Source organism: Staurois parvus, unplaced genomic scaffold, assembly GCF_062004578.1.
Source record: "Staurois parvus isolate SC_StPar_1 unplaced genomic scaffold, SC_StPar_1.0 ptg000985l, whole genome shotgun sequence".
NCBI classification, from domain to species: domain Eukaryota; kingdom Metazoa; phylum Chordata; class Amphibia; order Anura; family Ranidae; genus Staurois; species Staurois parvus.
Genome location: NW_028318781.1, coordinates 1,261,803 through 1,279,302, shown reverse-complemented (window position 1 = coordinate 1,279,302; position 17,500 = coordinate 1,261,803). Strand labels below are relative to the sequence as shown.

At 42.8% G+C, this 17,500-nt stretch overlaps 1 protein-coding gene across 1 annotated transcript in view; it reads left to right on the top strand.

The window, feature by feature from the left end:
• The window catches only part of MATN3 (matrilin 3), a 44,230-nt gene extending 27,427 nt beyond the window's left edge, over positions 1 to 16,803 (top strand). Inside the window, exons 4-7 of the mRNA XM_089657344.1 lie at positions 6,372 to 6,494; positions 11,928 to 12,050; positions 12,805 to 12,909; positions 15,542 to 16,803. Of these exons, the coding sequence (XP_089513470.1) occupies positions 6,372 to 6,494; positions 11,928 to 12,050; positions 12,805 to 12,909; positions 15,542 to 15,591 (401 nt within the window). The 3' untranslated portion in view covers positions 15,592 to 16,803. The remainder of the gene's footprint in view (positions 1 to 6,371; positions 6,495 to 11,927; positions 12,051 to 12,804; positions 12,910 to 15,541) is intronic.
• Positions 16,804 to 17,500: the final 697 nt, after the last annotated feature.

Genomic DNA, 17,500 nt, shown 5'->3' with positions numbered 1-17,500 from the left:
CTGTTGAGTCTCCCAAAAGGAGTACAGACAGCAAGAAAAATACTGATGGGGGTTTCTAGGTGTATTTAAATCCAAGAACAAAAATGGAATATATTGCAGATGTAATGACTACCATGTAATGATGTAAAGATTAGATGTAATGACTACGTTCGTTTTCTTTCTTCAGGCTTTTTTTTTTTTTTTTTTTACCTAGTGATCCAGACATCAACACACCTCCTCGCTGAACTGTAACTATGGAGGCATTATCACCCAAGGACAGGCCTACAGAAATAATACAGATATAGTGAAATGCTTCCAGTCTTGCTGTGGTGCCTCTGCCTTGGATAAATTTAGTATATAGCTTTGCTGTAACCAGCTGGGCTGCAAATTACTTTTAGGTCTGTTCAGGTTTAACCGTAATCCTGGTGGCTGAGTGGTTTCTTTCAGTCTCCGGAAGAATATTCCAGAAATAGAATGGGAAGATGGATCACTGGATAATGAATAGTTATCTGACTCTAGCCAATGCTTGGGAGAGGGTGTGATGGACTATCTGGCACCCTGCCTGGGTGCCTCCGCCAAAGAGCTGATTTATCGCAGGTGGAACACAAAAACAAGGTATTATAGTTGGGAACTGCACCTAAGCTAAGAACCAGGGAGGGTATGTGGATGGCATTCCTCACCAGAGACTGGAGAGGGCTTCGGGAGATTGAGCAGTCAGTCCAACTCCCCAGTGGCAGTACAACCCAGGAGCAGAGGAAACTGTCTTCCCTCCCCAGCAAAGATCCATGCACCTGGGAGACAGTACCAGAGAAATGTCATCCCAGCAGCAGGAAGAGGGTCCGGGAGATTGAGCAGCCGGTTTATCCCCCCCTTGGCATTTCAAGGTCAAGGGAGGGGAGGCAGCTATCCTCACTCCCCAGTGGCAGTTCCACAGTCCGTGAGAGGAGGTTGTCATCCTCCCTCCCCAGCGGCTGTGTAGGGACTCGGGAGTGCAGGAAGTGGTCCTCGCTCCACCGCGGAAGTTCAGGAGTCCAGGAGATGGAGCAACTGGCTCATCTCCCTAGTGGCAGTTCAGGGAGGGGAGGAAGCCATCCTCTCTCCGCAGCGACAGTTCAAGGTCTAGGGAGGGGAAGAAGCTATCCTCACTCCTCAGCGGAAGTTCCACAGTCTGTTAGAGGAGGTGGTTGTTCTCCCTCCTCATCGATAGATCCACAGTCTGGGAGTGGAGGAAGCTGTTCTACCTCCCCAATAGTCAGCCAGAGTGGAGGATGTGGGATCCCCAGCTGAAGTGCTGGCAGCAAGGCAGAGGGCCACTAGCCTCTGTCTAGCACCTACCATGTCTTCATAGCTCCAGGGAGTTGAGGCAGTTAGGTCCTCTCCCCAGTAGCAGACTGAGCCCCGGAACAGTAAAGCCGAAGCGCTGGCAGTTGGACAGAGGTTCCATGACTTCTGCTCCACACCTACTAACGACAAATCTTCCCTGCGGCCAGGAATGGAGATCGTGTGGACTGACAATGTGGTTTCACTTTGCCCAACTAATGCATGTCCAGACCAGGTGGAGTCTGGGACCTGGTTATTCTATTTTTGAGGGGGAAGAAATGTGACAGACGCAACCGGGACAGGGGATTTTGGAGGGGGCTAGGTGCTAGCCTTCTACCAAATAATTATGGCCCATGGAGGAGACTGGGGATTTTGTTCAGTCTTTGATCCCATATAGAGAGCAGATCATTCTCTAATGATGGACAACAATGTGATGAATGCCGGGAGCTTCGATTAATTCTCTGAATAAAGACAATAAAGCCTCCCTTCTTGAGTGGATGGAAAGGTGTAATCTTGTACAGGTTAATGGTCTGAGGAAATATGGTGGCCCTTCGGCAGACTTGGTTGGAGAAGCTCCTCCATTTGGAACAGAAATATTTATCAACAATCTCCCTAAAGAAATCTATGAAGATAAAATAATTCCACTTTTTCAGACTGCTAGAACATTGTCTGAGCTTATGATGTCTTATAATGATGTTTCTAGCGGACAGATTAAACAAGTGAAAGCCAAACACATAAAGACAGCATGTGTAATGTACTTTGCGTATCCAGGGTTGTGGACTTGTCTGAGGCAGGCTCCCTGACTAAGCAAAGCTGCTCTGGGTGCCTGGCTGTTCATTAGCTTACTGTTAATTAGATCACTTTTTGAAAGTGTTACTAAACCCAGGATTCTGATTGTCCTATGAGGCTGCATAACCCCTGACTCTCTGTCCGGACAGCACTGATTGGCCCAGTGCTGATCACATGCACCCTCCCAAGGAAAAAAAACCTCTCTAGTAATATACACCAAACTGAGCATGTGTAGCTTGCACCCAAGGCTCTGTTCTATCAGCAGGTGGAAGGGGGGACAGTAGAAGAAGGGGAGAATCAGAGAAGATAGGATCAAACATTCCACAGTGAGTATAACAAGCATGCTTTATTGTATTTAAAGACTGATTTTACTGTTGTGGGTTTAGTAACACAATAGATTACTGTTAGCTGCTAGCTGTTCTTTTGATGTACTGTTAGATGTACTGATGATATTACTGTTTAGAGTTTGCACTGTTTAGGACAATGTGATCAAGCTCGTCAGATTTTATGTGGTATAAATTCTGTGTGAATTCTCAATAAAAAACAGTTTCTATTTGCACCTAACTAGTGTTGTCTAGTTCTTGGGTGCAATTCCCGGTTATAATACCTTGTGCCTGTGTTCCAGCAGTGAGAAAGCAGCTCTCTGGTGGAGGCACCCAAGTGGCAGGCCAGGCAGTGCATCACGGGAGCATGTGTGTGTGTTCCAGAGAAATGACTGCTACTAGGCCTTAGTAGGTGCTATATGCTGGAAGCCTGAAATATACTACCTGCAAAAGCTGGGCTAGAGAGGGGAACCTTTACTGAAGAGTGTTACAGGGGAGCTGGATAGCAGCTGCTGTCCGAACATTGTGAATGGGACCTTTCACCCATAGCTCCTGATACCAAAATGTCTTTTGAGGGTAAGATGCCAGAAGTTTAAAGGACTGTGACTGTTCTCATTAGGTCTCAGATTTACTGGCTGTTCCCTCTTTCTTCAGCATTATTTTTAAGGTTGCTACTATAGGGCCAAATACTGCTGAAACAGGATTTTTCCATAAAGCTGTCCTCTAAACTTCATATGGCTAGGGTATCCTGCACTCTAACTCTCCCCCCTACATTTTGCTCAAGACCAGCAATACATTTTCAAAAAGACATCTAGACTGCAGCCTAATTTGTCAGTTTTCTACTGAGACTGGAAACAGGGCGGGAAGCCTCTGAACAAGTATAGGGAAACCAGGTAATTTACAGCGGCTCCTTCAGTTATTAGCACTACATTATATATAACAGGAGCCTAGCGGGAATTTTCTCTGGGTTTATCCTCGGCTAGGTATTTATAATGGATGTCTTTGGCCCCCCTCCTATTAAACAAGCCCTTGCTGCTAAGGGATTGCAACCGCTTAATGCAATAGTTCCTGTAGATTATATCTACCCAGACTAATGGCTTCATTACTTCCAGCTTCAACATTTCTATATGTACAGTGAGGAACAGAAGTATTTGAATACCCTGCGATTTTGCAAGTTCTCCCACTTAGAAATCATGGAGGGGTCTGAAATTCACATTGTAGGTGCATTCCCACTCCGAGAGACAGAATTTTAAAACAAAATTCAGGAAATCACATTGTATGATTTTAAAAGAATTTATTTGTCTTGCACTGCTGAACATAAGTATTTGAACACCTAAGAAAATCAGTGTTAATATTTGGTACAGAAGCCTTTGTTTGCAATTACAGAGGTCAAACGTTTCCTGTAGTTCTTGACCAGGTTTGCACACACTGCAACAGGGATTTTGGCCCACTCCTCACACAGATCTCCTCTAGATCTGTCAGGTTTCGGGGCTGTCGCTGAGCAACACAGAGTTTCAGCTCCCTCCAAAGATGTTCCTAATCCAATAGAAAACTTGTGGGGTGACATCAAAAATGCAGTTTCTGAGGCAAAACCAAGAAATAGAGAAGAACTGTGGAATGTAGTCCAATCATCCTGGGCTGGAATACCTGTTCACAGGTGCCAGAAGTTGGGTGACTCCATGCAACACAGATGTACAGCAGTTCTCAGAAACAATGCTTATACAACTAAATATTAATTAAGTGATTCAAAGGAAAGCAAAATCTTCAAACATTTTTCAGTTTATATAGTGAATGTTTGAGTTTGTAAACAAGAATACAAACACTGCTATTTTTTTGAACAGTCTAATATTCACTTTTCTTCCATTTTTTTAGAGGAACAACACAAATTTAATATATTTTTCTTCATGTTTTCTTCATTTGTGTGTATGGAAATAAAAGCTATTAGAAGGATCTTGAGCTTTATTCACTTTTTTCAACACACTGCTATTATTTTGAACACAACTGTACATGGCAGTGTGGTTTCCTTAAATTGAGTTTTCGAGCTCTAAAACCTTTAGACCCTTTCTATGAGTAGTTTCTATTCTAGAGCCTGAATATCATCGTAAAAAGGCAGTCTTAGGAGTGTTTTTTTTTCCAGTCAGAAAAGTTTCCCAGTTGTGTTTTTTTTTCCTTTCTTTTCAATTCTTTCGGGGGTTTTGGGGGGGGGGGGGGGGGGCTGTCCCTGGTCTTTGGGAAACACTGGTTTGCACACTACAGGTATTTGTGATGAATATGTGGCAGTGCATGTTGGTTTTATTTTTAGTCTGTAAGGACTGTTCTGATGATTGCCACATCTCTGTTTTATTGTTGTAACACTATATGGGATTGTGATGTTCTATGGTCTGTGCTCTCTAAGTGTACCCTCTTCAAAGATGCTCAATAATATCTGAGAAAAATACAAAAAAATAAACAGCAGCCAAAATATTAAGTTTTTACAAACCCTTTAACCCTTTCACTGCCAGGTCCGTATGGCGTACGGACTTATCGCACTGCTTCTAGCTGGCCAGGTCCAACTTGAATTCCTCCTCTGCTATAAGCTCATGGTCACTTCAGGCCAGGGCCTGGCAGTGTAAGGGTTAAAGGGTAACTACTTTCATTAAAAAAAAAAGCAAAAGAATAATAATATATATATATATATATATATATATATATATATATATAGTATACACAAGACATATTCTAAATTAATGTTATTAAAAATCACCTTTCCTTTTCAAACTGCAGCCACCAGGGGTGGACTGACAACTCATTGGGCCCCCGGGCAATAGGGGATCATGGGGCCCCTGTGTCCTTGCCCAAACTCAAAAAAGCCTATGAAAAAGGTACCAGGGGCCTCTCATGGGGCCCCCTACTGACCCCGGGCCCTCGGGCAGTGCCCGAGTTTCCAAATGGTCAGTCCGCCCCTGGCAGCCACTGAAATTTTCTGTAAACTTCTGGAGGCATTCTGTACATAGTTGATCATGTAATTTCCTGCTTGTGTGATTGGCTTACTGATTTTCCTAGAGGTCTGTACTGCGAGTTTCAACTTAAATTTTAAGCATCCTCTGGAATAAGGATTATATTTTTCTGAGATGCTCCCTAATGCTGGCCATACATATATAGATTTTTGGATGAGAATATTTGTACAAAAATTCTTTACCCATTCGATGAATGGACAAATGTTGTTTGAAAATTTCCCATGCTTTTAACATTCAGTTTTGAAATTAATGTATATTCTGAACAAAAACCACATACATTGTCTGAAAATTCGTTGAATTAGGAAAAGTTTTCTATTCTGCTACTTTGAATTTTCCCATCACTTTGGTCGGAAACGAACATCGATTTGACCCCACTAAAGATAAGAATATTGAATGAAAGGTCTTAAAAATCTACAAATGCATGGCCAGCCTAAGGAATAATTACTTCTAAAGAGACGCAGACACAGCAACTTTTTTCATTAGAAATTGTGAAAGTGCATCATTATATTATATTGAACACAGACGTTCCCATTTAGGAATCAGTATTCCAAGGACATAGCTTTTTCTTAAGAACAGAAACAGGCAGGAATCTGCAACAAAGTTTGAAATGCATAGATCACCTAGAGATGATTGAGTTTTTTCCCAGTAAAAGTTATTTTTTAACTATTTTATACTGCAGTATAGAATAGTATATAGTGTTTTGACTTTCCACTCCTTGTTATCACATCAGCTATTTCCCAATCTTGAACTAGATAATATGCAGCTGCAGAGATCCTCAAATGTTTCTTGGATCAGAGCCAGTTGTATACCCACTTCATTGCAATTTGATGGATCCATAGCTGGACATATCATACCCCATGCAGTAGTTTTTACTTCAGTTAAAAAAAATCAAGACTTTATGTTCCCTTTAAACAATACATGTAAGTATATCCACAATGATGTTGGTTCTGTCTTTATACCACAGGTACTGATATGTGTGCTCTGGGAAGACATGACTGCGAGCATATCTGTGTGGCCACTGCTACCTCCTATCAGTGCAAGTGTCGTGCTGGATTCTTTCTCAACCCAGACAAGAAGACCTGTTCACGTAAGTATGGCATGTATTTACCATTGTTAGAAGGAAAGGCTTTTTTGCCCATAACAATCAGAGTCCATCTACCATTTAAAGTGTAGGCTGGTATCAACAAGTGGTATGGCCTCTGAAGTTCATGGCTTTGCCAGGATGGGAGCAAATCAGTGGAAAAACAGACCCCAGGGTAATCTTTGGATCTTTGGCCCTTCTTACTAGGCATTCCCTCCAGTGGGTATTCTATTATCCCTCTCCATGATGGGCATCTTCTTTTACAAATACCCACCTATAACAGAAAAAAGTCCTAAAAAAAGAAAAACTAATTTATTCACCACATTTAAGAATTGGTAAGCTGCAATATACTTAAGTACTGTATATTACATTTTTGTTACTGGGTTTTACAGCTTTCATTGATTTTGTTAAAGTGAAATTAAACTACCCAAAATACCTCCACCTTCCAGTGATGTGGCTGTTCTACCCTTCGTTGGCTGCTGTCATCTTTTCCCTACTTCTGGGTGCTGGATTTTCATCCTCCTTATTGGCCAGTTGGGGATGATGTCAGCCTGCACATGCACATAGGAGTCAAACATTCCAGGACAAACAGAGTGTGTCGGGAATGCGCATCTCAGTTTACATTCAATAGAAGATTGAGAGCAGAAGGGTGTGTTATTGCTAGGGGCGGACTGACCATTCGGGCGCTTGGGCAGTGCCCGAGGGCCCGGGGCCACTAGAGGGCCCCATGAGAGGCTCAGTCAGTCCTCTGGATATGCCGCTGCTGAAAAGGAGGAAAAAAGGAAGTGTTGCAACGGGGCAGCGCCACGGCAGGCACTTCAGACACCTCTCCTCGGAGTTTCCTCACAGGGTCGGGTCCCACATCCCTGCCACAGGATGGGCGGCCAGAGAAGAGAGCGGAGTCATCGTTGTGCTGACCTGCCCTGTATCCTGCAGTGTGTAATCCCCCGACCCCGGGGACACTGACAGCACTGCAGCTTAACCTCCTCCCGCCCACAATATAAGGAAATGACAGGTGGGTGGCGGTTCTCTTGTTTTGGGAGGACTTCGTATGATGTCCTCCCACTCCAACGATCGGTGGTGCACTGTGCCCCGGGGACACAGCGGATCACTGATCAGCGGAAAGAGCTGAAGACATCGGCTCGGTCATGTGATCAGCTGTGTCCAATCACAGCTGATCACATGTAAATAAGGAAATGCCGGTTATCGGCATTCCTCTCCTCACCAGCTGTCACGCTGACAGCTCAAGAGGAGAGGAGAGCCGGTAATGGGCATTACTCAGAGGGGATATCTACACTTATCATCAGGGCACTGATCAGTGCCCTGATGATCAATGTAGCCCCATCAGTGCCACCTGTCAGTGTCCGTCAATGCCACCTGTCAGTGCCAATCAATGCCACATATCATTGCTAATCAATGCCACATATCAGTGCCTACCAGTGCACATAAATGCCACATATCAGTGCCCATCTGAGCTGCCTATCAGTGCTAGCCAGTGCCGCCTATGAGTGCTGCCAATCAGTGCCGCCTATCAGTGCCTGTCAGTACCACCTAACAGTGCCAGTCAGTGCTGCCTGTCAGTGCCGTCTATCAGTGCCATATATGAGTACTGCCTATCAGTACCCATCAGTGATGTCTGTCAATGCCCATCAGTGCCACCTACCAGTGCGTCCTCATCAGTGCCCATCAGTGCTGCCTTATCAGTGCCCATCACTGCAGCCTCATTAGCGCACATCAGTGAAGGAGAAAAATTACTCATTTACAAAATTTTATAACAGAAACTAAGAAAATTTTTTTTTTTTTAATTTTCAGTTGTTTTTTGGTTAGTTTAGCAAAAAATAAAAACCCTGAGGGGATTAAATACCACCAAAAAAGCTCTATCTGTCTCAAAAAAAAAGATAAAAATTTCATACGGGGACAGTGTTGCATGACCGCGCAATTGTCAGTGTGACAGCGCTGAAAGCTGAAAATTGGCCTGGGCAGGAAGGGGGAATAGGTGCCTGGTAGGCAAGGGGTTAATAGTAGTCTTCTATTCTATATTCCCTATATAAAACAGTGATATTTGTACACTGAGTGGCACCCAGTGTACAGATTTATCAGTGTTATATATAGGGAGCAGCATGCAATGTACAGATATCAGTGTTATATACAGTGGCTTGAAAAAGTCTTCCTCACGACTGAAATGTCCCCCATGTTGCCATGTTACAATGTATTCCCCCCCCAAATGTCCCCCATGTTGTCATGTTACAATGTATTCCCCCCCCCAAATGTCCCCCATGTTGTCATGTTACAATGTATTCCCCCCCGAAATGTCCCCCATGTTGTCATGTTACAATGTATTCCCCCCCCTGAAATGTCCCACATGTTGTCATGTTACAATGTATTCCCCCCCTGAAATGTCCCCCATGTTGTCATGTTACAATGTATTTATTGGGATTGGATGTGATAGGCCAACACAAAGTGGCACATAATTGTGAAGTGGAAGGAGAATGAGAAATGGTTCCAACATTTGTGACCAATAAATCTGTGAAAAGTGTGGAGGCATTTGTATTCGGCTCCCTGGAGTCAGTATTTTGTAGAACCCCCTTTGGCTGCAGTTCCATCTGCAAGTCTTTTTGGGGACGTCTCTCCCAGCTTTGCATATCTACAGAGGGACATTTCTGCCCATTCTTCTTTTCAGAATCACTCAAGCTCTGTTATTGGATGGAGAGCGTCTGTGAACAGCAATTTTCAGGTCTGGCCACAGATTCTCCATTGGATTTCGGTCTGGACTGTGACTGGGCCATTCTAACACATGAATATGCTTTGTTTAGAAGGTTTGGAGACCCCAAATTTAGATCAATGGGCCAGTTTACTGTCCTTCAGGTTTTTGGGGGCCGGACTGTGGTCTTTGGGATCAGAAATTGTCCTGGCATCAGTGGGAGTAAACCATGCATCTTTAGTATTAGGGGAGGAATAGCATCCCACCTTTGGTGTCAATGGGAGGAATAGCGCCCCATCATTGGTATCAGTGGGAGGAATAATGCCCCATCATTGGTAGCAGTGGGAGGAATAGTGCCTTATCATTCATGTCAGTGAAAGGAATAATGTCCTATCATTGGTGTCAGTGGGAAGAATAGTGACACATCATTGGTGTCAGTGGGAGGAATAGTGCCCTATCATTGGTGTCAGTGGAAGGAATAGTGCCCTATCATTGGTGTCAGTGGGAGGAATAGTGCCCTATCATTGGTGTCAGTGGGAGGAATAGTGCCCTATCATTGGTGTCAGTGGAAGGAATAGGAAAAATTCATTAAAACCTTCATTTTGAAATGTACCATTGTTGCGCTCTCTTTAATGTAAGTTTTTTTTTCTTTATTTTGTGTAATAAACATTTATTTTGAACATACTATAGAGATATTCTGTGACAAACGCATGTATTGCGGGCAGTGTAATATGTAGGTGGGGCTTTGTGTGGGTGTGGCTTGAGTGGGCAGGGGCACAGGGGGCCCCATGATCTCCTATTGCCCGGGGGCCCCATGAGTTGTCAGTCCGCCACTGGTTATTGCAGAAGAGATGTATGTCTCTTCTGCTATAAAAAGCTGTTAGGTCACAGTTTTTAACGTTAGGTTTAGTTCATCTTTAAGAACCGGTGTCACTTGGCTTGGGCTTGTGTCAATGGCATGACATTGACAGTTTGAGACACAGTTTGTGTACAGAACTTCCCCAGAAATGTAATTTTTTGCTTGTATGATTAGCTCACTGATTTTCCCAGAGGTCCGCACTAAGATACAAGTCACATTTTAAGAATCCTCTGCAATAAGAATTATATATTTGGTGAAATGATCCCTAAGGGTTAATTTCTTCCAAAACGTTGCAGACACAGCAATTTTCCTCATTAGAAGTGTGAAAATGCATCATCGTATTATATTGAACACAGACACTCCCATTTAAGAATCAGTATTCCAAGGACATAGTGAAACAGTTTTTTCTTAAGAACAGAAACAGGTAGGAATCTGCAACAAATTTTTCAATATATAGATCACCTAGGGGGCATTGTTTTTTTCTCAGCAAAAGTTACTCTTTAAATATTTTATACTGTAGTATAGAATAGTATATAGTGTTTTGACTTTCCTCCTTAGCCATTTCCCATTCCCAAACTACAAATTTTGTGGCTGCAGAGATCCTCAAATGTTTCTTGGATCAGAACTAGTTGTATACTCGTTTCATAGTAATTTGATGGATCTGTGGCTAGACAGTTCCATATCCAAATCAAGACTTTATGTTCCCTTTACACAATACATGTAAGCGCATCCACAACGATGTTGAGTGTACACAAACCATCAATGCATCTAATAGTATACCAAATATATCTATCTATCTATCAAGGTAAATCAACATATAGATGTGTAAATAGATTCAATATAAAATCTCACCAAATGCCATGTGATAAAATTATATTGCTTAATGAAAAAAAATGTGTAAATACAATTTGTCCTACAATCTATGTGAATCACAACCAAACTTGGTGGAACTCCAACCACTTCCACCACCTGTGGCTCCATTTCCACCACCTCCGGTTCAGGCTCCCTGCTCCTTGCTCACCACTATCGCTTGCCTGCCTTCTGTGTTTACAAGTGACAGCTTGTCAATCAATGGCTCCCACAGATCTAATCTCCTGCAAGAGGGGGACAAGTGAGATGCAGGTGCCTGAGGACCAAACTGCTCATGGGTGGGAGGGGGACATCGTGTGGTAGGTTGCACCCTCTGTGATCTCCATTTTTCCCCTAGTTCCTGGATGCCGATGCCCCTGCTCAATGATCTCTCTGCAATTAAAAAAGCAGAGCTTACTACTTTGTTTGGGGAGGTAGAGTTGGCTGGGTCCTTCAGCTTTATACAGCAACAAAATTAGAACACATGGAAAATGGTGGAGCTTTTAAGGAGGGGGAGAAGATGAGGCAGTGCAGGGGGGTTGTGTGCAAAGGTGAGAGCTGAGGAGGGGTGAAAGTGAGATGTAGAGGTTACCAGCTGTGGAACAGGGCTGAAATCTGCATTCCGTGTGTAGTGCCCTTCTGAAATCTGTATGTATTGCACCCTTGAACTCTGCACTCTGTGTGTAGCACACCCCTGAACTCTGCGTGTAGTTCACCCCTGAACCTTGCACTCTGCATGTAATGTACTCCTGGCATTTAATGCCCCTTAAGACCCTCCCAATGTTAGTGATATTTGGCCACACCTACTATTTGAAGGGGTTTGTGTGTAGGGGGGGGGGTTGGTTCTGGGGCATAGTTGAGTTCCTTCACCTATTCTGAGAAAAAAAGCCCTGGTAGGCCATGATGCCTTCCACACACGTCTACTGCTCTGCTTGCTCTACTGGGTTGAAGATTTGGATAGAGCTATTAGAGGTAATGCGGGATATTCATTTATTTTCTTCTTAATGTTGATTGGGTTTTTACACTACAGGCATTGATGTGTGTGCTCTGGGGAGACATGACTGCGAGCAGATCTGTGTGGCTACTGCTACCTCCTATCAGTGCAAGTGTCGCGCTGGATATTCTCTCAACCCAGACAAGAAGACCTGTTCACGTAAGTCTGAAACATTATGGGTGGCATATATTTACAATTGTTAGAAGAAAAAGCTTTGTTTGTCCATAACAACCAGAGTCCAGCTGCCATTTATAGTGTAGGCCGGCATCCACAAGTGATATGGCCTTTGAAGTTCATGGCTTTGCCAGGATGGTAGCAAATCAGTCATGCAACAGACCCCAGGGTAATCTTTGGCCTCTCTTACTAGGCATTCCCTCCAGTGGATATTCTATTATCCTTTTCTGTGCTGGCTATCTTTTACCAGTACTCACCTATATCACCTCCATAACAGCATGTACTTATTTCAGAATTAGAATTATGCTTTCAGGTCATAGAAATCCCTGCAGAGCTGTGCATTTGAAAACATCAAGAAGTGTCCCTAAGCCAATCCAGTAACTGGTCTGCAGCAGTGTCAAGGTCTTAATGAATTCATTCAGAGTGCTTCACATTTTTAGTAATGACAACAAGGTTATAAGACTGTAGTGGAGGTAATGAGAGGAAGAGTGGACTTGCTCCTTTTTTTGACCAGTGTTCCCTTTCACTGAGAAAATACAGCAGGGAAGACACATAGGGAATTGGGGCCTGCCCAATTCTACCCAAAAAAGCCAGTTTTGGAAGGACTTACACTTTACATTTCTACAGTTTTTAACATGTAGGAATCTCTTTAACTTATCTAAGTTGTCTAAGAGAAAAAAAATATACAGCTTTTAACCCTTCCGTTAATTTCTCTTTTTTGTTCTTGTTTTTATTATAGAGGAAGCACAGAGGGTTGTACAAAAAGAGGACCCTTGCAAATGTGAAAGTCTGATTGCCTTCCAAAACAAAGTGAACACATACATTGAATCACTGACTTCAAAACATATCCTTTACCTGATATATTTTTGTTTCTTCAAAACAGGCACATATCTGAAACCGTGTAGGTTGTGTTCCAATGTGAGTTAACACACAGCAGTATTGAGGCGAGGCACCCACATTCTAATGATATCTGGAGATATTAGATCAGACACATAAAACTCACATGAAAATCCTAATTGAGCAGGGGCTTTCCAAACTCAGGTGTCAGCAGAGGTTCAAGGCTCTAGCAGGGGCAGACTGACAACTCATGGGGCCCCCGGGCAATAGAGGATCATGGGGCCCCTATGTCCTTGCCCACACTCAAAAAAGCCTATAAAAAAGGTACCAGGGGCATTTTCATGGGGCCCCCTACTGACCCTGGGCCCTCGGGCAGTGCCCGAGTGCTTGAATGGTCAGTCCACCCCTGGGCTCTAGTGAGATCTGCTAGCCACAATAGTCGCTCAAAGTACAGTAGCCAGCCAACACCAGTATACCAGCAGTTTGCAAAGTGAAAAACTGTTTAATACTATGCAAAGTTTTATGGAATTTTCTGTATGGGTATATGTATAAACACGTATCTTTTAGCTTAAAAAAAAAAAAAAAGAAGGAAAAGGAAGTGGCAAAAAATCTAAGCTAGTACATTTGCTTGGTAATTAAGTGGACTTCCAACTAAAAAACTGCCTGTATTGCTTAACTGGCATGTGGAACAATCATCACTAATTATTATTATTATGCAGGATTTATATAGCACCAACAGTTTGATACAGATCAATACAAGAGAGGGTTAGGAGGGCCCTGGTCCTTGGAGCTTACAATCTAAGAGGGAGGGGTTAGTGGTACACAAGGTAATAACTGTAGGGGATGAACTTATAGGAGGAATAGAAGATTCCGTTATTAGCGGAAGATGGGATAGGCTTCCCTGAAGAGATAGGTTTTCAGAGATCGCCTAATAGTGTGCAGAGTAGGTGATAGTTGGATAGATTGGGGTAGAGTTCCAGAGGATGGGGGAAGCTCTCAAGAAGTCCTGGAGACGAGCATGGGAGGAGGAGAAAAGTGAGCTAGAGAGCAGGAGGTTGTGGGAGGAGCGGAGAGGACGGTTTGGGTGATATCTTGAGACAAGATTGGTGATGTAATTTGGGGCAGAGTTATAAATGGCTTTATATGTTATTGTTAATGGTTTGAATTTTATTCCTTGGGCAATGGAAAGCCAGTGGAGGGATTGGCAGAGAGGGGTGGCAAATATGGAACGGTGGATGAGTCTGGCAGCAGCATTCTTGATAGACTAAAGAGGGGATAGCCTGTGATTAGGTAGGCCAATGAGGAGGGAGTTACAATAGTCACTGATGAAGAAATGCATTGACTCTGAATAAAATTAAATCTGGCCTTCATATGTTCTCCTTTTGGTGCTTTCCTTCCTCCACACCTAGTCTTTAGTCTAGTAAAGAGCCAGCCGTCGACCCCCACTACTGGGAGACTATCCAAGGGTAACCCATCCCTCTACACTTAAACTTTATAAAAAATAGTCACTATTTTGTGCAATGATTATATATAGTATAAATATATATGGGAAATCTCTCCAATGGAGGCACAGTCACAAAATCCAAACAGAGATTCTAACCCTTTTGTGTGTTATTCAAACCCTAAAAAAAACTGGGGCTGGAGTTCCACTTTGGTCAACTCATAAAACAATGGTGGCAGTTTCCTTGCATTATAAGGGCTTCTTTACACCTGCGTAGTTCAAAACACATGCAATGTAGTTGTTTTGTATGTATGCTGATGTGCTCTTTGTCTCTTGTTTTTTTGTGGGGGGCCACTTCATGCCTAGATAATGAAGACTGAGCCTGGGTTCACATATATGCGTTGCAGTATATCGCATGTGATTCGCACAGGAACCGCACCACATTCCTGTGCAAATCACATGCGATTTGTGTGCAGTGCGATATGAGCCATACATTTTGTATGGCTCTAATCGCACCGTACCCGCACCAAACAGGTGCAGGACCCTTTTTTGGTCTGCAGTAGAATTGGATTGCAGGGGTATTTACACCTATGTGATCCGATTCTGCACATTGTACCGTGTTTTGTGGACCCCTTTCAGGTGTTGCATGTACGGGGTGCGATTCTGATGCGGTGCGGAATTTGCACAGAAAACGCGGCGAATTCCGCACTGCATCAGTGTGAACCAGGGATGAATGAAAATAGTTTCAGCATTTTTTATTGATTGGGGACAATGCATAAAAAGAATAAGGCCAGCAGAAATTGAGCTGCAATTGTCAGAGGTGTGGCAGGCTACATGATTAGTCTTCTCAGCTTACCTATTGTTGTCATTGGCCTTAGTATTCTCCATAAAGAATCCACGAGAATACACATCTGCATACTGCCATATGCCTGTTTATGAATTCTCCATTGGAATATAACTGCGTGCACAGTGAGCTTTGTTTTTCAGCAACGCATGGCCTGTCAGAGAATGCATTAAGGTAATAAAAACCTTTTGTGTTTATAGACACTTTAATTTAGAATTAGTATTCACTATGGGATCAGAGAACAGCTTCCATCTGGGGCCTCACATAAGGTTAGCTTTCTTATCAACAACACTGAGTGCAAAAACTGTATTGCATTTCATAATATGTAATTACCTTTTCTTAACCAGAACCCACTAGATGGGCTTACAAAAAAATTACAAGTCTATGAAGGAAGAAGAAACTGAAGAAGACAAAATGGACATTATTTTTTGTAGTGCAATAATTGGAGCTTTACGCATTGTGTGTGATTTTTACTGCTGAATTACTATACAGTACGAATCTGACCCAAGTATCGAAAAGTACCTGCTTAAAGGAACATAATGAGCACATGTACCATATTATATTGATCATTTATATTTATATAGACCCTCAACAGTTGGCTTGAGTTTGGTAAAATTATTATAATTCAGTTAACCTGTCTTCCATATCTGATATGATTAGGCTATTTTGTAGCAGGTCATTCTATATCCTGGCTAATAAAGCAACCTTGTCAGGGTAACAAAAAATCCTAGATGAAGGTACCTTGCATGAAAAAGATCTTGTATATTCACCTGTTGGGCATCCCATGTTTTCTACCTCTGCTCAATCCCAGTGCAGTGCAGCATGTATTAGTCTCTTTAAATTCGACTCCATAATGAAGTGGGGTTCGGAGGTTTGAACCATGGCGCTCAGTTCAAAGTGAGAATACCCTGTTTATCAACTTGTTCTTTAGTTGATGAAATATTGAAGCCTTTGGATCACCATGACAACCAGGCAACTATAATTTTCAGTAGCTGAGGTCAGCATTAACAGCCTACATATTTGTCAGTACAGGTTTTATTTTTTTATTTTAAGCCAGTGGCACACATAACCTCTAAGGGGCCCATATAATAATCCTAAATGTTTATGGGATATTGTGCTTTGCAATCTTCCAACTGCCAATATCAAATACGCTTGTAAATACTGTATATTTAACATTTGCTTTAAATGTAACTCTATGTTTCTGGTTGTCTGGATATCTGAAAGCAAGCCAGTAAACAAAATGTCTTTGTAGCAAGACTGGATAACACTGTTCTGTGCACTTTTACTGCCTGGGGTGGCCCCTCTCAGATTGCCCCCATTTGTCCATTGACCATAAGCACTACAGACAGCTCTGTTCCTCCTCAGCGGGGGCTTTGATGGCCATTCTAGTGAGATGCAGATGACCTCCAGTGATGGCCTTCTGTGAGATGCAAAACTTTCCTCAGGGTGGGATAATACAGGGTACTGAACTGCTAGGGGGTATGCTACAGGCAGGGCTAACATATACTGTGGTTCAGGGCAGTAGGGCTACTAAGGTAGGAACACAACCACCCACATACCACTTTGCTTTCTTTCAGTAACATATTTCTGCATATAATAAAGGTTCCAGATTCCAATCATTTTTGTTGGTGCCATCATTTTTGCTGTCTCTACAGTTGGTGCATTTCTATTGGTACAACAGTTGACTGAAATTACAGTTCTCGCCTTCTGGGTCTGTAAACCTAGAAACAAACTGCTAGCAAATAATGTGAACACGTTCCCTAAAAGTATTTTATTTTTATTTCAGGTACTTACGCAGTGCTTTACATATTCAGATCACTCCCTATCCCTTAAGGGGCGTACAATCTAAGGTCCCTAACTCACATTCATACATACACATACTAGGGCCAATTTAGACAGGAGCCAATTCACCTACCAGCATGTCTTTGGAGTGTGGGAGGAAACCAGAGTACCCGGAGGAAACCCATGCAGGCACAGGGAGAACATGCAAACTCTAGGCAGGTGGTGCCGTGGTTGGGATTCAAACCAGCGACCCCTAGTACTGCCAGGCGGAAGTGCTAACCATTTAGCCAAAGTATCATATCTAACTGTACCAGCATATAATAGGCAAACTGTCTCTTTACGATTCTCCACATCCAGCTTCTATTGGCTATGATATTTAATTTTGTTAGAGTGATACTAAGGATAGCCAGTTCATTGGGATAGGAGGGGATAACCCAAACTATTTGACTAAGGTTGTCAAGAAGTATATATCCAATCCTGTCTACAGAGCAAAAACATGGACAAAGGGTGTTTGTGATTGAGGACTCCATT